The sequence below is a fragment of the Perissodus microlepis genome, chromosome 17 (genome assembly GCF_051167445.1).
Source record: "Perissodus microlepis isolate ML-2025 ecotype Zambia chromosome 17, ASM5116744v1, whole genome shotgun sequence".
In the NCBI taxonomy this organism is placed as follows: Eukaryota; Metazoa; Chordata; class Actinopteri; order Cichliformes; family Cichlidae; genus Perissodus; species Perissodus microlepis.
In genome coordinates, this window is record NC_140477.1 from 30028838 (window position 1) to 30052929 (window position 24092).

At 39.5% G+C, this 24092-nt stretch overlaps 2 protein-coding genes across 3 annotated transcripts; both read left to right on the forward strand.

Annotated features, from left to right (window-relative positions):
• The first annotated feature begins 325 nt into the window (after positions 1–325).
• LOC146369863 (uncharacterized) lies at positions 326–12925 on the forward strand. 2 transcript variants are annotated; one of them, XM_084909087.1, is made up of 12 exons: positions 326–560; positions 3485–3638; positions 3716–3869; positions 4663–4869; positions 6046–6198; positions 6280–6370; positions 7440–7611; positions 8514–8670; positions 9253–9435; positions 9802–9886; positions 10971–11066; positions 12243–12925. In XM_084909087.1, exons 1-12 carry the CDS (start codon positions 461–463, stop codon positions 12386–12388), a joined length of 1698 nt encoding a protein of 565 aa, XP_084765213.1. In that variant the 5' UTR covers positions 326–460; the 3' UTR covers positions 12389–12925. The 2 variants fall into 2 exon arrangements, with proteins under 2 accessions (XP_084765213.1, XP_084765214.1); XM_084909088.1 differs by having other exon boundaries at positions 452–816.
• Positions 12926–13170: 245 nt separating this feature from the next.
• On the forward strand, positions 13171–22189 carry tm4sf1 (transmembrane 4 L six family member 1). Its single transcript, XM_084909089.1, has 4 exons — positions 13171–15747; positions 18700–18768; positions 19270–19412; positions 21020–22189. Exons 1-4 carry the CDS (start codon positions 15568–15570, stop codon positions 21216–21218), a joined length of 591 nt encoding a protein of 196 aa, XP_084765215.1. The 5' UTR covers positions 13171–15567; the 3' UTR covers positions 21219–22189.
• Positions 22190–24092: the final 1903 nt, after the last annotated feature.

Below are 24092 nucleotides of genomic sequence, written 5' to 3' on the forward strand. Positions count from 1 at the left end.
TATTGAATTATTAAATTAAATTAAATTAAATTATTAAAATTCTATTCAAGTACAAAAGTGCATTTTGTTATTTATTTATTGTTTTAACCTTTGTTCCACCTTTTAAAGAACCCACATATCTAATGGAAAAACAATTTCCATTAGATATTCCATTATGAGATTTCGTTGTAGTTTTTTCTGTTAGTGTTGAGATTGTGCCAGTTCTCAGTTTTCCGAGTGAAAACTTAACCTTAAAGCAATTCATAAAGTGGCACATAAACGCAGCAGTAACAACAAAAACAACAATAATACTGATTATCCCGCCGATCAACGGCATGATCGATGTTGTCTGCGATAGCTTATCTTGTCTGCCTTGTCGACATCAGAGCAATCGATCAGAGGAGTAAAGTCCAGTTCTCTTTTTTACTCGTCCGTCATTTTCACGTAGTTTCTGCCTCAGTCGCTGATATTTGAAACCAGAATGGGAACCGACTTGACTTTTTCCTCTCGTCGGTCCCCTGTTGTGTGTTTACACGGCTGTGTGGCCTCCAGCCAACCTTTAGCTTCCAGTATAGGACTGGGTAAGTGGGTGGAGTGCCGTGGAGAATTGAAACGAAAAGACAGCCAAAGACTTTTATATTCTTATTTCGAAGTATGAGCACAAAGAATCTGACTGCGTGACGCAAAATTTACCAACATGTTTGTAACCCAAAAGACAAAAAATAAAGGGTGACAGTAAAGATTCAGTTGGTATCGTAAGCGCTAATCTGATGCTATTAAACCATCAAATCTCAGCAACTGCTATGAAGACTGTGCTGAGCCAAAAAGGGATTTCCGGTATGTGCCAAAACATCATTGCCCGTATTTAAACCGTTATAAATGACTTACTTGCCAATAATCTGTTAAACATATGTCAAACGTATCTCTCATGAAAGATATCAAGTAATTTTGAGCCACAAATAAGAGATCTGGCCAAGAGGGCGGCGGCCAAAAAGGACTGGATTTATTATAGTATTGGTCATCAAGAGTCATAAAGATACTTGTAAAACAGACAATTTCTTAATCGTATATATTATATATTATATATATCTATCTCTATGTGCTGTGAATACTTAAAAGCTAGATGAAAACACAGGTGAAAATGTATATATATTTTTATATTGGCCACTAAAATTGGATGCACCTGTATTCCAGTCAAAATCCTTCTCCACCTATAAGCTATATGTTTGAAGCCACCTCAGTGTTTATGTTTTGTCTATAAGATGTTAGAAAGTCTTAGATACTGGTTTGGTCCAACCAGCAATTTAAGACTGAAAGATATTCAGTTCACCGATGGATCCCTTTGTAAACCCTTGCAGCTGGATACCAGAACCTTATGTCAGGCATCCTTGTGGGACTTGACAATGCATTAGTTAAAATAGATACAACAGAGCATATAGGTCAGAATCCCGATTATAGGTATAAAATTGTTATTGTGTCGATCATTTCTCGTAATGTCTTGTTTCACCTAATACAGTTATTTGCTCTTTTATGTAATGTGACATCCTTTTCTGCCAAAGCTTGATTGTGATTGGCTGATTTGTTTAAAGAAATCAATACATCTCACAATATTGATTAGTATTCCAGTTAGAGTAGTATTCCTATTTGCATGTATATGATCCCCTCGCGGAGCTGGTTCTATCTATGCTTTCATTTCTGTTTAATATATTCTGGTGCTTCTGAGATACAAATATAAGTAGAATATAGTTTGCAGAGCCCCGAAACTGACAATATCTGTGGAGTCCTCAGCCATTGGATATGGATCGTGGATCTTTTGAGCCACTATTGATCATGTGCCTCATCACATGAGCCAAGGTATGAAAAAAGGCGTAGGTCATTATCAGCAGAGGTTTCGGGTGAAACCATTGTAAAACTTTGCCTCACCCTGTCATGTGACCTATTGACAACACCTGACACAAGATGTGATTTGGGGTTGAGGTGAAGGTGACTAGGAGGGGATCTCAAAACTGCATTTTAGGTAAGCCACCTCCTCTGATCTGTCCAAGATGGTCGTTCACAGTGGACATAGATGGCCTCTTTCACTCCTCTTTTAAGCCATCTGTCTTCTCTGTCCAAAATGTGAATATTGGAATCCTCAAAAGAGTGACCTTTATCCTTTAAATGTCTTATCCTGTCGAGGTGGGGGCTGTTTGGTTTCGTCAGTGTAGAGGTCGGAGCACTCCAATGGGTAACCAATTTTTGTCTGAGGGTGTGGCTGGGTCTGAAGTGTACTGGGATATCGTGCTTGGAGATTCAGAGAATAATATCTGCATGATTAAGCTCTAGCAGTACTTAATCAAGAACAGGGAAAGGGAGCTGGTGGTTGAAGTCTAAAGCAAAAATGGTTTGCATGACATAAATGAGATGGTATTTAAATTTATTTAAAAAAAGAGTTGTGAACAGTAGAAAATTCTAAACACATTTCAGCATTACCATTTTAAAAAAGGAGTGTCAAATTAACTTATAAGAGAAAAGTGTTCAGTCACACATATTCACTTGTATATTGATTATATAACCAGTTATTAATGTGGGCCAAAAAAGGCTAAACAGTAATTACACATTTGCTTATACAAGTGAGCATAAATCTGGTTTGTTGGTATTTTGTGACATCTACAATAAATATATAAGCTCATTTGTAAATCTAAAAAGCTAAATTGGGCTGTGAGAAAAGAATTCAGCTAAAACATGATGTGGGAGTGTTCTTTTTGTCAAATTATGCTGGAGTGTATGGAGGTAAGGACCTAAATGCAAAGACGCTGAGAGTTAAATATCAAAAGCTGTTTATTTGTAAGCTGTTGTAATAAAAAAGTGGAAAGTGGAAACAGATCTGTAACAAGAAACAGGTGAAACTAATCAAAACTAACAAGAGAGATCCACAAGTACAAATAGGCGCAGTGATTTCTATATGAATACTTTTAGAACAACAAAATTGTCGTAAAATTGCATGCAGCCAACAGGAAGAAAAAAAAAACAAACATACAAAAACCCCAAAGATGAGCATTATTACTGATGCTCATCAGGGATAAACAAAGACATTAGATGCTATGAAAAAATATTTTAAACCCCCCTACTATCTGAGCACAGAGGTCAGAGGGGTTGTTCCAGGAATGGTGACACTGTGACTTGACTCATCATTAGGAGGTGAGTTTACATAACATAACATGCTTTGGACCAGGTTTGGTTTGCAGCATAAGTTACTATGGTGATGTACCCTGGTAAGAAAAGAACCACTATCACAGTATAGAAAGCCCTGGGTTAGGTTATGTGGACAAAACCAAATCCAGCTTTGTTGTACAGGCCTCAGAACACCAAAATAAATAGTGAAGAATTAAAAGCCCAAGAAAACGCAAAACCCAGGGTCCAAGATCCTGGACCATGACAATTTCATGCTAGGAATGCTGTTGTGATCTAATATGTTGCACAAACCAGTCACATCCATCAGTCATGGGTACATATTTGTGTCCAGATGTCCTGAAGCGTGGTGGCAATGCGGCAGATGCTGCAGTTGCCATAGCAGCAGCCCTGGCAGTAACAGAGCCGTGCAGCACCGGCCCTGGTGGAGACGCCTTCTGCTTGTTCTACAACGGAAACACTGGAGAGATCAGAGGGATTAACGGCAGGTGGAGAATCCTTTGGTGCTTTCCTTGTTTTTCCCTATGTGTGCAAAAATAAACCGAACCTCTCTCTGTGTCCTCAGTGGTCATTCTCCCCGAGCACTGACCCTGGACTTCCTGGAAGGACAAGGTTACACCGCAGAGAGGCCTCCTTCAGTGTTTGATGCTCTGAATGTTACAGTCCCTGGGGCACCAGCATGTTGGTGTGATACTGTGCAGCTGCTAGGAAGTCACAAGGTTTACTTATGTTTGTCTTCTATATCTGTGACATGGGAGTGTTTTATAGAACACTCTGGCAGCCCGTCTGAGATAAATCATTTGACTGAGGTAAATACCTATAAACCCTGCAGAAGTGACCAGCATGCACAAACATGCCTGGAAATAGGACTTGACTTTGAACCAAAGAGACATCAACAAAGAATGGAAAAGCTTATCATTGCCTCTGTAGAGATTTCCTTTATCTGGTCACAGCTGCAATAACTTGTCCATCTAAGGTTAAAATTGATGCAGGTCCTTGAAAGTGGGGACAAAGTCTATCTAAAAAACAAACAAAAAAGACTCCCATTATATTCAAAGACTCCCATTATATTCAGAGACTCCCATTATATTCAGAGACTCCCATTATATTCAAAGACTCCCATTATATTCAGAGACTCCCATTATATTCAAAGACTCCCATTATATTCAAAGACTCCCATTATATTCAGAGACTCCCATTATATTCAAAGACTCCCATTATATTCAGAGACTCCCATTATATTGGAAGCAATAGAGATCAATATGACTTGTTCATTACTTCTCACCTTATATGTAGGTTAAATGACGTGCAATGTAAATATCACAGTATAATGGCGGTGAAGGAAAATCAAACACATTGCTTGATGACTAACATTCAAATGAGTGGAATTCCCTCAGAAAATTGTAAATTAGTTGTATCCTTTGCTTATTTTGTCACGGAGCAGTATCTCACTCTTCCTGTTCAGTTCAGTTTCCTGTTACATGCATGTGTTTCCTCTGCCTACTTTGCTAGCTGTCCTTACAGGAGGTCCTGAGTGGGGCTGTGGAACTAGCAGAGGTGGGGTTTCCTGTGGCTGAGTTAACAGCTCACCACTGGACGAACTGGGTGTCTGCTTTGAGAGATGCTGGAAAGGAACTGGGTGTAGAATTGATGATTGACGGTCATGCGCCCAAATGTGGACAAGTATTCCAAAACACTGGCCTGGCTCGAACTTTGAAGGTAAATCCACAGGTCACTTGAGGAGCAGAAGGTCATTTATTTCTAATAACTTGTGTTATTCACACAAGAAGGAAACACAACAATGTAGAAGTTGTGAGAAACCCCTGTTTGTTCTGTGTCATTATATGATTTTTCTAAATTTAACTTAGCCTTTTATACTGCAAGGCCTTGGATAAACCCAGAGGTATCATAGGAAGTTAAATCTCTAAGAGAAGAGTAATGGAACAGTGGAGAGGAAGTAGTGAAAGCAGAACAACAATAGATAATGGGGATTAGATAGAAATGGATGGATGTATGTGATACTTTTAAAAGCTTGTCTTTGGGCAGAAAAGCCCCATCTGAGGATATAAGGGCAGCAAAATGGCTCATGTGGTGTCAGCATTCTGGCTGTACAGCTTGGCAAGACCTGGCAAAATTCGACAGGGTACAGTGTGTAACAAGATAGTCAGTAGAGGGAAGAAAGGATTTGTGTGATGTATTGCTTCTGACAAATAAAATGGTGATTATGTTTTAAGTGTAGTTTTAAAAGTTACTGTGAGTAATTTGTTATGACCTGAAGCCAATAAAGCTGGACTTAAGCTTTATTCAGCTACTGAAATGCGAATACTGCTATTTTTTAGTGCTATGTGTCAGTACTGTAAGTACTCCACCTTCATGTGAATGTCCAGCCATGACTCTGTGTCTAATTTTGTATATGTAATGGCACATTTATACAACTATTGTCATTTCATAGATTCCGGAGTCAGTCAGACTAAAGAAAACTATGGCTTATGTCATTGTGCGTGGTTGCCTGCTTGTGAGTCACCACTAAAATATGCATTGATTGAAATCAATTCAAACAATCAAGCATTTATAATACCATAATGCAGGAAGATGGCCAAATGTGCCCTATCTCAACACCCACAGACACACGCACACACCTACACTCATGACCATGAGGCAGTGGAAAGAACAGCGATGACCTCAGCCTCATTGATGATTAGATTCTTCGATTGTTCTTCGACAGTTGTGCGTGACTTCACTGTGGGGCAAAGTCACAAGCACACACACACACACATTGACTGGAGTGAACTTTTAAACGCTGGACAAGTGTTCCTCGATATCATGTTAACCACCATCTGTAAAACGTTTTGTACTGTGGCTGAGTGAGCAGTACATGAGCTCATGTATCGACAGGAGCTCGGTGAGCGTGGCAAGTCTGCTTTCTACCAGGGCAGAGTGGCCCAGGCCATTGTTGACGTCATCAACCAAAATGGGGGAGTCATGACCTTGGGTGACCTGAGCAGCCACGACAGCGAGGTCATCACCCCCATAAGCACAGAGTACAAGGTCAGAAACCAAAGATGCCGGTCATGTGTGTATTTTAATAACACGGTCAGCAGAATGAACTTGACTTCACTGTGTGTTTAGGGTGTACGTCTGTGGGAGCTTCCTCCTAACAGTCAGGGACTGGCTGCCCTGCTCATGCTCAACATCCTGGAGAACTTTCCTCAACTCAAAGGTAACCACAGGGACAGTGAAGAAGTCCCTGCCAGGTGCATTATTGCCTGTTGTAAAATCTTTAGTATACAGTAAATATGAGTCTGGAGAAGTGGCTGAGTCATAAAAATAAAAACCATATATCTCCTACATTTCCATAAATCACATTTTATAACCCAACCCAGTTAGTTACAGTGTTCTGCCTGTTTGTCCCAGCCCAGCACGGGGGAAATAAAAAGCTGCTCAACAGAAAAACTAAAGAGACATTCAAAATATAAATAAAACAGGAAAATTAAAATGGATTTTCCTGCATTATGGAAGTCAGCTCGCTGGTGATTTCACTGGCCCGACCTGCCGTCCCTGCGCTGGAACACATCGCAGTGTGCTCTGATCTACCTCTGACCAAAAAGGGAAAAGGATATGCTTGTCCACAAAAACTAACCTCCGTGAGGTTAATTTTTTTCCAAATAGCAGGGATGCCAAACATAAGGTCCCGGGGGCCAGAATCTATCCAGCAAAGACTCTAAACCGGCCCCCTGGACCGCTTTGGAAAATATGAAGAAAGCTTTATCTGTAACTGTAACTGATAAGGACCTTCCCCGTGGCCATTTATACTGCACCAAAGTAATTATGTGATAGATATAGAGTGAAATGCTAGAAATGTTTCTGTTTTTTACGCTATTTACTACAGATTCTTTCCCCCATGGGCTCCACATTTATAAAAAGGGATTTTTTTTTGTGAATTAAGAAAATTATTCCATTTTATATTTACAGGAGAGACTGGACAATGAGCTATAGGAACTTTTTTCTATAGTTTTACACATTAATTTCTTCTAATTTAAGTCCAAAGAGTCCTAATTAATTTCTTTCTTTCACTACAGCACCACTTCTTTATCACGTAACTTATGTTATCTTATGGATTAAATATGTACTACTTCTTTACACTGACAGAAAGTAAATTGTAAAATAAGTAACTGTTTTTGTTTTTGTGCAGTCAGAGTTCATGAACCTGCATACTTGGCTTTTCCTGGGCCCTATAATACATTTCTATGTGTTTGTGTTTGTGTGTGTGTGTATGTGTGTGTGTGTAGCGAAAGGCCATAACAGCTCTGACTATATCCATGTACTGGTTGAGGCTGTGCGATTGGCTCTAACAGATGCTCTGCGTTACCTGGGTGACTCAAGTCATGTGACTATCCCTTTGGAAACCTTGCTGGACAAGGGCTACAGTCACCAGCGAGCACAGCTCATCAGCACGGACAGGTGTGTGTTTCTGCGTGTGTATATCTGTTAGTACCAGTGTGTACCAGTCGTCCTCTGTTGACTTTAGATAGGTCTGTAGACTTATACTTCCCCTGACCTGAGCGCCCATCCCTTCACGTCTCTTCCCTCACATTCACCCAGGGCGTGTGTCGTTGTGTGAGTGTATATTTTAGAAACAATGTGTTATATTGTTGAGGACTTTGAACTTGATCTGGTCTTTATCAGGGGAAAGACAAACAGACTGTAAAAGTTAACAACAACACAATAATTGTATTAACATATATTGATGTATACCGGGTATTAAATCCTGCTTTTTTGAAATTGCCGAGTTCATTTCGGTGTCACTGCACCATCAAACACACACAAATCCACACACTAATTCAACGTCTTGCTTCCATTGGTTGTCAACTTAACCTAAATGAGTCAACCAGGTCCAAACGAGGCGTCAATTTGATTCTGATGTCTTGTTATCCTCACAACCTCTTCACACTTTTAATGTTTAGATGCTTCTAATAAACTAGGCAATAATGGGAAGTCATATAAAAACAGGAAATTATAAATATTTTTTACTGCACTGCAATAATCTGGTTATTGTAAAAGAAATAGAAATCTACAGATAAAGGTACTTTAAGGCAGGAAAACCCCTCACTCCTCGTTCATACCTGTAATATTGTGTTTATGGCAACATTTATTGCATAAGTATGAAACCTTTCAATTATCTTTGCAAACTTGGTAATTTGGTTTTGTTCTTAAACCAACACAAGTTTTCTTCTCAGTCTACTTGAGTCTTAATTTTTCTTTCATTTTCCAAATATTTTAATAAATAAATAGTAAAAAACAGACCTGTCAGGTGAACTTATTAATGAATATGATTGTTCTTGTATGTTTGTGTGACTTTGCAGGGCCATGGAGCGAGTGGAGCCCGGCCTGATGACAGGAAGTGACACAGTGTATTTCTGTGTGATAGACAGTGAGAGGAATGCATGCTCCTTTGTCAACAGCAATTGTATGGGCTTTGGGACGGGGCTGGTCCCTAAAGACTGTGGATTCTCACTACAGGTCTGAAGGGTCAGAAAGAGAATTTGTGCGCATGTAAGGTAGCAATGGTGTTTATCTGTTTGATTTACTGAAAGACTAGGAATTCTTCTAAATCATGGAAAAATGCTAAGAATTTAGTGTAATATGAGATTATGCTTCAAATAATTAGGGTCATTTTTTAAATGATCAGCATAAAACAAGATCTTGCATTACCACTTTCAGCTGATTTCTCAGCTTGCCTCTTATATACTGCATTAATAAAGCTCTATAGGTTTTTATAATTACAATAAACTTCCCAATAACACAGCAGCACATATGTAAGAGAATTTTACATGAACATGAATGCTGCTGTGTGAAGCTAAGGGAAAAAAGACATATAAAATGAAGCCTGGGTGGAAAAAGTTGTAGATTTTCATATTTCATTACCTTAATTTGCATGCTCACATTACCTTACAAGCTCATTTTTGTTGTGCATGTAAATGTATTGATGAAGCCATGAAGACATTTTAGCCTCCTAAACTGGAACCACATAGACTGAAGCATAAAGCATAAGTGTTTAAGCTAAAAGGGTTGAATTCTGATTTCTTTGTTCTATCTCTGCAGAATCGTGGCGCTAACTTTTCCCTGTGCCGTAATCACATAAACTGCGTCGCTGGGAGGAAGCGGGTGTATCACACCATTATACCTGCACTCCTCACCGATTCAACAACCACATCACAAAAACCCCGGCTCCTTGCTGCTCTCGGCGTGATGGGAGCTTTTATGCAACCACAAGGACACGTACAGGTACAGAGTCAGCAAGCGTCACAGAGCAACAATGTGGGGCATAAGTGCAGAAGACATTTGTTTCTTAACACTTTTTCTGCCAGAGTATTGCCTTTAACTAACCAGAATCACATCCAGACCTCCCTGAATATTTTTATTCTAATAATAGACACACACACATATATATATATATATATATATATATATATATACACATATATACATATATATCAAAAGAGAGAGCAGAAGGTTTGATTTTTAACACGAATATTTTGTCATTGTCAGAGCTAGTGTTAATTTAATGTCACTACACTTATATCCAACTTGACTTCAGTGTCATCAGATATATGTCGTTCAATCTTGTGACCAATGCTGCTCTTGCGTTAGGTGCTGTTAAACATGATGGAGTTTGGGATGAATCCTCAGCAAGCCCTGGATGCACCTAGAGTCTATGCAGAGTATGACCACAAAAGTAGGCCTGCACAAAAACACACACACAAACACGTTATAGCAAATGTTAGAATCATTTGCAAGCTTAAAGAGCAGAAGAACATTATGTCTTGATTAATGATCAGTAACATTGTGTGTTTAGTCAAAATATTGATGAGATAAGTCATTCGGACATTCATTTATGCCACTATAACAGATTGTTTGCATGAAGTGAAGCACTATCGCTTTGGATCAGTGCTGCCTGCTACACGGCGATGTGGAACTCGCTTCATTGTGGACAGTTATGCTGGTGTTGAGCCCTAGTGCTTCCTGGGTTGTTCTTGAACATGCTAACTGATTTCCTCTGATCTGAGGGTGACATTTGGCAAAGTGGTGACACATCAGAATAAATTGCACTTACGTACAGTTGTTTGAAATGATGATCTGATGATCACTTGTGTGGAAATGGCTCAATTGGACCTTTCCAACAATTCTTCTTTTGAGAGTTTCACTGAGTTCTTGGCCTTTCTCTTTGTTCCCAGTATTGGTCAGACCAATCTTTTTATAGTGGCAAAGAGAAACCACTAGTTGTAATCAATCATGATCATTAACGCGAAGTTAAAGGGCTCTTTGTGATGTTAAGCTAAAAGATTCTTCAGCACCACAAGATTTAACTGCATTTATATTTGAACCTTTTTATCATGTGTGGAGAAAATCCTAAATAAATTCAAACTTGTGGACCCAATTCTTGTTTTTAGCTATTAAAGATTTATGCTGAACAATCAAGTGTGTTCAAGTGTATAATTGGCTCATGTGCTTGTGTATTTTTTATTTTTGTCATATGAAATGCACATTAAGCTGTTTGGTAGTTAATGTGCCATTGAAACACATGTAAACATAGCAACTAACTTTGCCATAAAATATGTTGCCATGCATTTTATTAAGTGGTTGGCTGGTAGTCAAATCAGCTGTTCAGCATGATGTAGCATTATTTGTTAAGTAGATGAGATTTTCGTTAAAAAATGCTGATGTCATCTCTCATTTTTTTCTTTTGTTTTTTACTTTTGGAAACACTTGAGAAGAAAACTCCTCTAAATTATGTTGTATGTGGTCACATTTTTTCCCAGCTGGTCAGTGGTTGGTTAACCTGGAGGAGGGGATCGACCAGAAGGTAGCTGAGGAACTGAAAAGACGAGGACACCGTGTCAACTGGCCAGTGTCAGGTACTTTACGCACATAATTAACTGTTTGCTCACTATTAATAGTTCCATTCAATTTTTCTGTGTGATTTATGTCATACTTCTAAAAAACTGATCATTCTCTTGAAAACGCTACATCCCGATGAACAGAATCAACTTTTTGGGATCATTCTCTTGCTCATTAATGAAAGCGATTGAAGAAAAGCAGGAAAAACACCTTTGTAGTGCAAAATGTCACCAAAACATTTACTTTCGAAGGCCTTTGCTCTCAGTCGTAAGTCAAGGTAATACGTTTCAGTTCTTTAGTCACGACTTATATTATGTCATTAAAAGTTAATGTGTGACATTAATTATTATATTGATGTGCAATACACTAACGGCAGTAAACAAATGAGACCATTTCTTAGAATAACCATGAGGTTCAAATCAGCGGCATTAGACCGCAGTTCTCATAAACCCTTTTGCTTCCTGTTGTTAACAGGATGTTTGTACTTGTTCCTCTTACGTGCTGCTTACGATGGCTCTCTGGTTTTTCTGAGTGTGAATATGATGCGTGCATCAACTTTTGCCTATCCAAGATTTTCCCACTGTGATAGTCGGATCATAGTGCGATCAGCTTCTTGTACAACTAGCAGCACAGAATATAAAATATGCGGAAGAGTTCACATTTCTGCATTTTGAAGTTAATTTTGTATCAAATTCCATGTTGTGGTTTAATGTTAATTTAAAACCATTAACAAAATTTATCATAAAAGACTCAGTTCAGGATCATTTTAATGAAGTATTATTTGATAATAACAGGTTTTAGCTAGAGGAATAAAAAGTCAAATAAAAACAATCCTCCCCACTGTCCTTGGGTTTTACTGTATTTTCTACAAAATGCTAACCAGTGAAGTCGGTTTTAACCTTTGAACTTTTCAGTTTAAGTTTTTGTGATTAATGATTTACAAATCTAAAATATCTAACTGTTCAAAACTTGTCAGTGACGAAAAGAACAGTGCACGCATCTTCCTACTGCTCATCTTCATATCCTCTGGTTTACATGTTCTACCTATTTTCAGACTCTGACTAACACTCCAAAAACCTTGATTTCATGATGCTAGCATGCTAATTAGACTTAGAATGTGTTTCCATTTGTTGTACCTACAGTCCACACAGCTCAGCGGGTTTTTGCATCTTCCTTTTCATTCACACACACAGGCCACAAGAGGTCTCAGTTTGGGCGGGGGCAGATCATCGCAGTGGGGGATTGGTGGAATCCGTCTGTCACCCAAGGGGATCGTCCTTCCAGGGTGCTTTGGGCAGGATCGGATCCCAGAGCAGATGGATGTGCTCAGGGGTACTAGAAAATGCTCTTGCCTTGTTAATGTTGTAATCAGAAGATTTCATCATAGAACTACTTGAAAAGAAATGCCTGCAAATGATGTGCAGTACACAGGTTGTTATTTGTCAGCTGATATTTGACAGTGAGCTTTATAACTCTTTCAAAAACCATTGTACCTTCAAGAAGCGCCTTATGGAATCATGTTTTTATGTCTGTGTTCATTAGATGTTGAGTTAAAGCACATTTGCTGGATGTAGAGTTTAGTATAAATCAGCACAACCTCAGATTATTTATAATGTGAAAAGTGACAAACAGGAAAATCTTTATCTTTGCTGCATTGATGCCAAAGATGTCCTTCCTCAACTCTGTGTTTTGGCAGAGATAATTATCTGTTTCAGTCTCTTTAATTAGCGTGTGCTGATTTGTTTGCTAGAAATGCAGTGTTGTTCCATACATAAACCTCCGTCCACAATAAGTTATTATTCCATTTTTACTCTGCTCTGAATTATGTACATCAGTATTATAGTGTCATCGTTAAAAAATTCTATTTTGCATAATGTTGCTGTTCCTTTTGTTTCTGTGAGTCATTTTCTGTTATTGTTAACATCACATCAATTAAAACATCAGTATTTCAGATTTTCTGTCAGTGAAATACGCTTCATCAGTTTGCATTAACTTAAATCTGCCAAATACATACAGGTGTACATTTATTTTAAGTTGCTGTTTGAATCTTTGGTTCTAATTTTATAGTTGTTTCTGAATTGCTTGCAGCTTTAGCCCCTGATGTCAGAATCAAACAGCAGTACAAAACATATTTTATGAATTGTGCTTTTACACTGTTAGAGTAGAAGTACACCGATCAGGCATAACATTATGAGCACTGAGAGGTGACGTACATAACACTGATTATCTCTTCATCATGGCATCTGTGAGTGAGTGAGACATATTAGGAAGAAAGTGAATATTTTGTGCTTGAAATTAATGTGTTAGAACCAGAAAAATGGGCAAGTTTAAGGATTTGAGCCAGTTTGACAAACTGTGATCTCCAAAACTACAGCACTTGTGGGATGTTCCTGGTCTGCAGTGGTCAGTATCTATCAAAAGTGGTCCAAGGAAGGATGAGTGGTGAATCGGCAGCAGAGTCATCAGTGGCCAACGCTCATTGATGCACGTGACGTACGAAGGCTGGCCTGTGTGGTCCGATCCAAAAGACGACCTGCTGTAGTTCAAATTGCTGAAAGTTGAGTCCATGCCTCGATGGTTTAGGCCTGTTTTGGCAGGAAAAGAGGGACCAACTCGTTTATTAGTCAGGTGGTCATGATGTTATGCTTAATCAATATATTAGCTTATTTTCAAACCTACTTTTGTAGAGCTTGAGAGTAAAAACATGAAGCTGCAGAGCCTAATAGAGATCTTATCTTGATTTTAATCAAGTGGACTAAACTAGAAGAAAACGTTTCAAAAAGGGCTTGGATGTAGAGATGCTCGGGGTGATTCTTAATCATTGTTCTTGTAAGACGTTGTGACTTGGCACAAAAATCACAACAAATCTCTTCCTGCTTGGAAGCTGAACTTGCTTATTGCCTGACCTTTTTGGTGCAAGGCAACAAAATATATAAACATAATTATCAGAATCTCAAAGGCATTTCAGAGTGTGAGCCATTTCTGCATGTTTGCAGTGCCTGGTTTCAAGCAGGAAGGGTGAAGTGATTTACATTTGTGTATGAGCTTTATCTTTTAGTGAATTTTTAGCCCCTGGGAAACGCCCTGCTGCCTCCCAGTCTAACACACAAACAGAACACATAAAGACAGAGGCACAGTGACAGAATAAATTACAGTGCATGCTGTGGCTTCAAATCCGTGAAAAACTCTCAGCAAGTTGGTAAACAGCTTGAGAACCACTTAGCTGCCAGTTCACACATATCCACCGCACAGATTTCTCTTTGTAGAATAACGATGTTGGACTTTGTTTCAGTGTTGATCTCCTTAGAGTCCCTGGAGCCACCATGGTACCACATGTTTGCTCTCAAACATACGCTCTGGTCTTACAAAATCTGCCTGAATCGACGCAGCTCTTTAGTCCAGGTTGTTAGTGGTCAGTACCAGCTTACCCTGCAGTTGATCTGGATGTGCTGAATTCCAGCTGGATTATAAAACAGCTCACAGTGTTGAGGGCATCTGAAACACACACATGTATCCATACAGAGGTCACATTATGCTTTATTGATCTATATACACCTGCAGACCTACGGCATCATTACCTGAAACAAACAGGTAAATTGTATCAAACGCTTTAAAGCCATGACTGCCTACCCTATAGTGTGGAAACCTTTAATACACATTTTGCATCCACCGATCACACAAACACTGCTGTTGTTGTCCGATGACAAAAAAAGTTTACTTGTTCACAGATTTGAATATGTTTTCACCTCTTTTAGACTTTCAACTGGATTTTTTTCTCATTATGGGAAGACTGGAATTTCCACTCCCCTGATATACTAAAAATCGACACCACCATGCAGTTTTAACCAATAAATAAAATAATTCGAGCAGCACCTTACATACCAACTAATACCAAAATAGATGTGGTAGGAAACTCAAAAAGTCCATTCTCAGCTAAGGCTGGTGCTTTGCAGTCCTGCAGGTTTTTAGAAAGCGATCTGGATTCCCACTAAAACGTCCCACTTCCCACTAAAACTAAATATTATAGACTATCCCAGATTATGGATCTGCTCTTATGATTAAGTCACTGTGAGGGAAAGTGGCTCCTTGCTGTGTAAGTATAAGAGTGCTCTAAAAGACCCTGCTATCTAAGAGGCTGTGGGAAACACACACACGCACGCACGCACGCACGCACACACACGCACGCACACACATTTGTGGGTTTCTTCATTATATTTGTGCCAGAGTTCTATTGGGTCACCCTCCAGCTTCCTGTGAGTGTGTACTTCCTCATACGCGTGTCATGGCAGAACCTTCTCAGCAAAGGAAGGAAAATCTAACACACTAGCAGTTACACACACACACAAGCACACACACACACAAACACCAGGGTCTTGTCACTTATTTTCCTTTCCTGCCTCCCCAGCTGCTCGGACCCTTCCCTCCCCTCTTTCACTCGGTCTCTGCCTTCCTCAGCCCATTCTAGCTCTCTCCTCTCCACCCTGTGGTTGTGAGCGTGGATTTTCTGGGGGGTGAGCGATGTGTTGTTCGGTGGGTTTTGCCAGGTCTCTGGGCCTGGCTCTGTTGCCTCTGGCCCTTTGCTGTATTGTGGCAAACCTGCTGCTGCTCTTTCCCATGGGAGAAATCACCTACATTAAGCAGGACCGCCTGGCCAGCTACATCTGGTACTTTGGTGGCCTAGGAGGTGGGGGGCTGTTGGTGAGTACAAAAAAATAAAAAAAAACCCTCTTTGATCATCTTCTGTCATTTTTAATTTGTAACATTATAGTTTAGGGTTTAAGTCTGATTGGATCATCAGATATCTGGAGGTTGAATCTGTTTTTAACTTCCGGTCATGGTGGTGACTGTGCTCAAAGATTCATTTATTTAATACTTTGTATTACATGGAGAATTGGCAATCAATAATAGAAAAATTAGCTGGTTATTTATCTATATTTTTTGTATGTACGACATTTTGAGGTTTGAGGTTTTAGACAACACCCTGTCCAAATTCTCCAAAATAATTGATCGTAATAGTGTTTGTTTTTTCATTTTTTGCTGTTTCAACGGTTGGCAGCTGTAGTGGAGAAGAAGAAGAAACTAGAAGCTTGTGCGTCTGAAGGTTTATTTGTGTTCCATTTGATGAGCTGTTACTGAAATCGTGACATCACATGGTATAGAGTTCAATGTCCTTTTACTAAAAGTTCAGCTTGGATGCTATATAATAAGCATTTTTTTCGTACTCTGGAAAATTTAAAATATGTGGCAGCAATGTGATTTGGGACAGATGCCAGTGGTGTATCTATCTCCTTTAGATGAGGTGAAAGGGTGAAATTCAGTGATTCTCAGTGTAGTGAGATTTCCTTTTCATTTGTAGCCAGCCATTGTTTATCATGAGTCATTTTCACTGCCGTGTGTAAGAAGCATTCTCTCGCCCGTGACCATGTGACTCTGAAACGCTACCAGTTAGCAGATGAAATCCTTTAAAAGCGTGATTACAATTGCTGGATGCTTATGTCACCTTCCTGCCTCCCTCATTCAGCAGTAAGTGCAGCAGGTGCTGGCACATGTAGTCAGTGGCAGTGCCACTATGTGTAAGAAAGCCTCGCTTTTGTTGATAAGTTGATACTAGTCAATACCCATTTATGCTTTCAACTTGCTTTTAACTTCTACTAAATTAGTTTAGTTGTAGTTGAGAGGATTTTGGTTGAGTTTTGATTTTACGTCAAAAGTTTGTTCAATTCTAGTCGTTTTCCCATCAGCACCTTTCAGACAGAGTGTTTGCAGTTGCTCAGTGAGAACAATGGAGTTTTGTGTGCATCCACAGTTAATCCGTCTGCTCTGCATGCCGCTGATCTGATGGGTTTATGCTCGGACTGAGCAGAACGGAGCCGTTCTTTTAATTTGGTTTTGTGGAGGAACAGAGGAGAGACTGTAATTCCCCCCCCCCAGACAAGACCAAGTGTGTTAATCAGCAGAACACGTGCACATTTTGAGTAAAGAAAAAATATGCTCAGAGTGTCTGTGAAAGTGCTCAGGGTTTGTACAAGTTGTAGCATCAAGACTTTGTGAAGGACAACACGATAAAGACTGGATGTTGTGCATTCCACTATCGCCCTTGCCTATGTTTCTGATTTTTCAGTTTGGTCTTAACTGAAATGTTCAAGCTTTCAAAAACAGGCACCACTTATGGCAGGTTTTGAACCTTTTTAAAAAAAAGTATGGTATGAAGGCCTGTGAAGTTATGAGAGAGAGAAATTTAAACCTTTAAATCCTGCATAGAATAAAGGAAAGAAGCCTGAAAACCATACTGACTTACACTGTATATTCTCACTTTCCTGCTCTTTCTCTGTAATATGTCACGTCTTTAACTGCTAAAAGGTTCTCAGTGTAATTACTTTTAAACAAGCCTGATAAAATACTTATAAAGGGCAGTCTGACTAAAATCCATCTTGGGCCTCTTTGTCTAAGAAAGGGATGATTTTTAGTCTGAGTTTGTGTCAGTCTTTCCCTCTCTGGGCTTTATCTTTCTCTGTGGAAATGACCAAATGCTGAGAGTCAAAGAGCAAACTGAACCAATCAGGGCATAATCTATTTTTGGGTTACTCCCTTCCTCTCCCTTGCTCTTCTGGCTTCCTTTTTCCTTCTCTTCCTTTCTCACTGTGCACCTCCTGCCGCTGCTTGTCGTCAGCCTCCCCTGCTGCCTCTGTTATAGGATGGGGCTTTAAGAGGGATGTCCAGGATGTGGAACAACACTCTGATCCCTCTCTTTGTTTCTGTTCATACGTTAATGTGTTAAACCAAGGGAACCGCCTTTCCTCTTTTACGATGTAGTAGGAGAGCAAAAGATACCGACACAGGGAAGAGGAGGACAGAAAATAAGGGATGAAGAAGATAAAAAGTCAATTCCTGAAACAAACAGATGTTGGATTGCCTTTAGTTCTTGAGTTGTACACACAAGTACACTATGTGGCAGCTGCCGCAGTTCACACTGCACTTTATATGGCCTGTGCTCATGTTTGCCCATCTCAAATTACTCGTACCATTAGGACGCAGAAGGGTCTGTCATAAAGTTATGTTTGATGTGCACTATTAATTAACTCCAACTAGAGCAAACGGTTTCTCTCTGTTAGGGCAATGAAGAGAAAGCAGGCTTATTCATGTGGAGGTTGGCCATTTTGTTTTGGACCAGAGTCAAACAATGTACAATATGTATCATTAAAGTCACTTTGAATTTGGATCTCAGGGAGAATAGTCACATTTTTCACCACCTACATGAAGTCAAGAATAGCTCTAAGACTAAGTCCCATTAAAAAACTAACAGCTGAATGAACATTACAGCTTCACGCTGATTGTGTTGAATATATGTGATTCGTTGTTAGGTGACATTTGTACAGTATTTAGTGCGGCAACATGACATTTGAGGATAGAGTGTGCCTCATGTTGGCTAGATTGTAAAGCTCTTTGAGAAAACGTTGTGGTATATGCTGTATGAATGAAACACAGGATTTGACTTTTGTAAGCGGTGATCAACAGTAGGTGGCAGTAGAGATGCTGGTATAGAGCACTGAATTACTCTGGCAGCTCCTAGTAACCAAATGCAAAGATTGCTGTCATTGGGTGTTAATAATGGTCAATAAAACAAATAACAAATACTTTCTGTACTTTTAGATGCTGGTTCCAGCTGTTGCCTTCACCACGCTGGGGAAATGTAGTTGCTGCTGGAATGAGAGTTTAATGGTAAGAGACGTGTTAAGCTGTAAATAATGCTTAAAAATCTACAAAGCAGACGCTGTGCTGCACAGAAAATTGTGTTCACAACATGCAGGCCGTTATTTCCAAACTGCTGGCTGCCATTTTCATTTTCTTACATCTAAATGTTTTCCCTTTTTTTTCTCACTACTTGTTTGATTACAAGGGTAAAGTTTTTAAGCTGCCCAACACTGTGTCCTTATGAACTGAATGCTAATTCTAAGCCAGCTATGATAACTCAACAAGGCCCCCATTGTTAGGTAACACTCAACAAAGTAAGCTTGGCTCACACCCTTCAGGCCACAGGCACAGCTGCAGCTACGCATGTGTGTGTGTGTGTGTGTGTGTGTGTGTGTGTAGCAGCTGCCTCCGTATCTCATTTATGAAATGCATAAGTGAAGCAGCTTTCATTCAGGCAGAAATAAAGCTGCACAAAAACACGAAAGCACGTGTTTAAAAATCCCTTTGTGTGCTGCTGTTCCTCTGTAGATGTGTGGGTCAGTGTTGGCAGCTGTGGTCGGTCTGGTGGGGTCTGCCTACTGTTTCATCGTATCAGGGTATGCACTCCTGCAGGGCCCCCAATGCTTCACCTCATATGGATGGTCGTACCCCTTTGCAGACCAAAAGGGCAGGTAAGGATACATCCTAGCGCTTTGTGTATGAAGATGTAGATGCCTGCATATGCCTGCCGGTATAGCGTTTCGTTATCAGTTAATGTTGTCTATGAAATGTCATAAAGTAAGTATTCAGGTAAGATTTTGAAATGACTTGTGCAGTCTTTCGTGCTTTTCACTTTCGTATTCAGTTTATTATTTCAGCTCTCTTACGTCTTCTGAAAGATTATCAGTATTTTGAATACAAAGGTAATTTTTTATATAAATACCTGTATAAAAACAAAACAAACAGTAAACCAACTGTATTTTTTACTGAGCTTTCTAGTATAGCTGAAAAAGCTGTAAGTTGTAACTCTAACTTATAATGCTGCAACACTGAGTAATAAAAGAACGATTATTAAAAGCACGCTTTTACACAGAAACTGTGAAAAGAGATTATATCACATGCATTATTATTTACGCATTATTACTATGTATTATATCAGGTAATTAAAATACAGAAGATCAGTCACCTTCAGTTGTGGGTCTCTGCCTTCACGTTTTTCTCCATTAACTGAAAAGCATGCTGGAATGAGATCAGTTAACTTGACCGTTGAAGAATATCCCGTTTGGTTATCTTGAGAAAATTTGCACTGTGCATTTGTGCTGTTCGATTAGTTTTGCAGCATTTAGCTGAAGCTGAGCAGAGAGTATAGCCATGTACTGGTATAGTCTGGCATTTTTGCTCCATAACCAGCGGTTTGCACATGGCTGTAAACCCTATATTTCTATATATTAAGATATTGGTTAGATGTTGCAAAGTTGATGTTTTTCTGGAGTATAAATAATGTTGTATCATACACTTTAGTTATTGTCGGTGGCCTTTCAGGCTGAAACGATTTGTGCATTCATTTATTCTAAAAAAGAACCAGATTGTTGATTTGACCACTCTTAAAGCTTTTGCTCTCTCTCTGGTAGTTTATTATGATTCTTCAGTCTACAAATGACCTCCCTCACTTGCACTGTCCTCCCTTAAGGCCTCATCTTTAAAATTAGAGTAGGAAAGCTTTTAATTTAACACTTTGAATCAACTCATCACATTTTGTCTGCTTCGTTTATCAGTTCGCTTCAGTTTTATTTATGTAGCACCAAATCACAACAATAGTCTCCTTAAAGTGCTTAACCCTTTCATCCATAATGGACAGCTATTCAGAGGCAGTTTTCTTGTATTTGTGTAAATGTTGATGGTTTACTTGCACATAAACCCCTACAATGGACACTGATATGTCACTCCATACTATAGCCTGCTGCCCACTGGTCGTTTAAATTTCAGTCAGAACATGGTATATTGTGTTTAGGTGAAAACTAGAATTAAATTAAAGGATTTTAAGTGTGCCTTATAGTGCGGAAAATACGGCACCTAAGAAAAATACGCAACAGTAGGAAGGAAAAAGTCAGGCAGAACCAGGCTCAGGGAGGGGCAGCCATCTGCCATGACCAGGTTGGGGTGATTTCTGCATTTGAGTCTTTGCTGCCTTTCTGGAGAGAATGTAGCGCAACAGCACTTGCTCTAATTTTCTGGATCAGTTATGCCTTCACCAGTTTGTGACTTGCTCTTTGATAATCACACTTACTCTCTGTCCCAGGTATCTTCTGCAGCCAGAAACGTGGACACGGTGCCTTCAGCCGGTTAACATCATAGAGTGGAACATCACTCTGCTGTGTGTCTTACTGGGCCTTGCAGTGCTGGAGTTCATCATCTGTCTCCTACAGCTGGGAAATGGCCTAGTCAACGCTGTCTGCCGGCCCTGCTGCTACAAGCAGGAGTACAGTCTTAATGCTTAGATTCACCTGCACAGACATACCACAGATGCATGCAGATACAACCATAGCGTACATGTACAGTACAGTAATGGACACAAGCACAAAAGGAAGTCTCCACACATAACCTCACTGCAACGTGTGTGCGTGTGTGTGTTTGATTACAGCACCACATCTCCAGTCAGCCAGGTTACATTTGTAATCAGTTTATTTTCAAGTTCTGAAATTAGTCAAAGTCACCAGTGGTGCCAGGATATGTGTCTGCAACAATGTAGCTCTGTATGACTTTTTTTTATTCCAGGACATTGTAACTTACTTTAAAAGCAGGCATAGCAAGCCAACATGTACAGATAGTAAGAGAGGATGGGAGTATTAGGTTTACTGAAGTAAAGTCTGTCAAACGTGGTGCACAGGCTTGCTCAGTTTCTTCACTGTTATTTTATGTTGTATGCTACACAGCTGTGTTAACATTTTTAAGGCCTGAAGAGAACTACGTTAATAACAGAGCAATCAGTATCAAATCAACTGCCTGATATTGTTTGATAATGTGAACATTACCTTCTTTTGGGTATTTCCTTTCCCTGGTTAATGGTGTTTTTGCAAGAAACAGTGCGTGTTGCCATGATTTTAGTCTTTGAATGTGCCGTCTTGGCTAAAATGAAGCACAGTGATGTGCCCGTTATGTCTAATTTTATTTTTGTGGTCCCAGGACTTGCAGTGTGTTGGATCACACATGCAACACAAGCCGATTTTCTTTTTGTGCATGTGTGTGTGTGTGTGCGTGTATGTTTTTACATCTATTTTAATTTTCAGTATACTTTGTTGTAAATTGTTGTCTTAATGTTTCTCAGATGCTAGTCCAGTGTTAACAAACATATATATATATATATATATATATATATATACACACACACACATATATTTTAGTGGCATATTTTTTATAATGTATGGTTTGTTTGTGCTGCCTTGAATAAAAATGAACAATTTCTGTTTTATATGTATGTATCCAGAGTTTTATTATTTTACAAACAAAAACAAAACAAAAAAAACTGTTGCTTCTGCAGAGGGGAAATATCCCAGACGCAAATGCAATCATGTCCTTTGAGGTCAAAATGTGGATTTTTTTGTGTGCAGCTCCTGTGGTGTGTTGTAATCAATACTAGTGAGTACGGTGGCCCCTAGAGACAAAGCACGTACAAACTCCAAAACACTTGCAAACTCCAAAACACTTGCAAACTCCAAAACACTTGCAAACTCCAAAACACATGCAAACTCCAAAACACATGCAAACCCCAAAACACATGCAAATTCCAAAACACAACGGAAGTGCTCCAGGACGCTAGGGGCAGTGTTGAGCTTGTTACCTAGTAACTACACAAGCCAGGAAGTACCAATGACCGGATTTGGGGTCTGCAGCCTTAAAGGCCGCATTTTAAGGCCGATTACGTCACAGCGACACAACGAAGGCTGTCCCAATTCAAAGGCTGCTCGAAATACGGCCCTCAAATGCGTCCTTAATTTCCCTGAATTTTAAGGATGGGTCGGTGTAGCCTTCATGGCCCAACATATCCCAGAATGCATAGCGCGGCGGCGGTGTGGATAATTTTGCCGAAAAAAAACAGCGGAAGCGGAGCCACCGAAGAGTAAACTTTCAGAAGTAAGTATTGAATATGATGTCACTTATTTATGCGCAAATGTTTTTATAATGAAGAACATTAAAACATTACTGTTGGCCACATGTCGGGAAAGTTATGTGACATTAGCGATGTTTGTACTAACTTGGTTTTAAAGCCTTTACTTCAAAATATACGCCGTTCAATAGTTGACTTTAATCTTACAGAGAATGTGATGATTTTGTGGATAATTAAAGTCAGTCATATATCCACAAACACAACAAGCTGAAAGTCAGTGATGCTGCTCGGTTTGCAGTCCTGAATATCACAGCACAAGCAGGATTCACTGCACTGTTAATGTTAGCTATGTTATATTGCTGCCTCTGTTCGGTGGTGTCGAGCCAAATGGACTTTAACGTGTGTTTGAACGAGCTGACGGTTCACTCGTTAAGCTGAAAGAAAGATGCTTTAATCACAGGAGTCACACATGTGTCCACTGTACCATCTGGGAACTCTTCTTGTTTAGCACTCGTAATAACACAAACACTAAATCCTCCTGTTTGTAGCAGTGTATACACCTGAGACTGTCACCTGTCTGTCTGTCCTGCACTCTCTCTCTCTGTTTCTTTCTCTCTGATTGTGTAATAAAAGTATGAACATTCATTTATAAGTTACACTTGTGTTTGAATCCTGCAGCTTATCACACATTTGATTTCCATGTGTGACAACTGCAAGTGTCCAGAGTGAGGACAGACTGAGGGACCCACTGCTGCACATCATCTGTGAGGCTTTACACCCCTGATGATCCACCAGGACAAACTCAGCAGTGTGTGAGGAAGAGGAGGAGGAAGAGCCAGCAGCAGCTGACAGATGGAGAGAATAGACAGACTGTTCCCTGTTTGTGAAGGACTGCTAGGAAAGTTTAAATAACTAATTGTCTGTCCTGAATCAGTCTTATTAGGTAATGTTCAAATAATTGTATCATTCCAGTGTTTTCAGTGTGGAAGAAAGTACTCAGGGCCTTCAAGTTACACACTATGAAAGGCAGCAACAAGTTTAATGTTCAGAAACCTAAAGTATGTATCAGCAGCAGAATGGAGCTAAAAATAAATGTTTGTTTCAGTTCTATGAAGCTTTGAGTATTTTGGATTAGTAGCACTGCTGTGTTTGTTGCATCATATTGCTGTAATTGTTTATATGCTTTATATATTCTGAGCTAAGTTGATCTATAGAGTTACATCATATTCTATAAGGATGTTATGTGTTTGTATACTTTCTGCCCAGT

Bases quoted from the DNA above. Each gene is read 5' to 3' on its own strand.
- LOC146369863 (XM_084909087.1), top strand. From the start codon at position 461: ATGGGAACCGACTTGACTTTTTCCTCTCGTCGGTCCCCTGTTGTGTGT. The intron at 561-3,484 runs GTAAGTGGGTGG...ATTTGTGTCCAG, and splicing joins AGCTTCCAGTATAGGACTGG to ATGTCCTGAAGCGTGGTGGC. The intron at 11,067-12,242 runs GTACTTTACGCA...TCACACACACAG, and splicing joins TGTCAACTGGCCAGTGTCAG to GCCACAAGAGGTCTCAGTTT.
- tm4sf1 (XM_084909089.1), top strand. From the start codon at position 15,568: ATGTGTTGTTCGGTGGGTTTTGCCAGGTCTCTGGGCCTGGCTCTGTTG. The intron at 15,748-18,699 runs GTGAGTACAAAA...CTGTACTTTTAG, and splicing joins TAGGAGGTGGGGGGCTGTTG to ATGCTGGTTCCAGCTGTTGC. The intron at 19,413-21,019 runs GTAAGGATACAT...TCTCTGTCCCAG, and splicing joins TTTGCAGACCAAAAGGGCAG to GTATCTTCTGCAGCCAGAAA.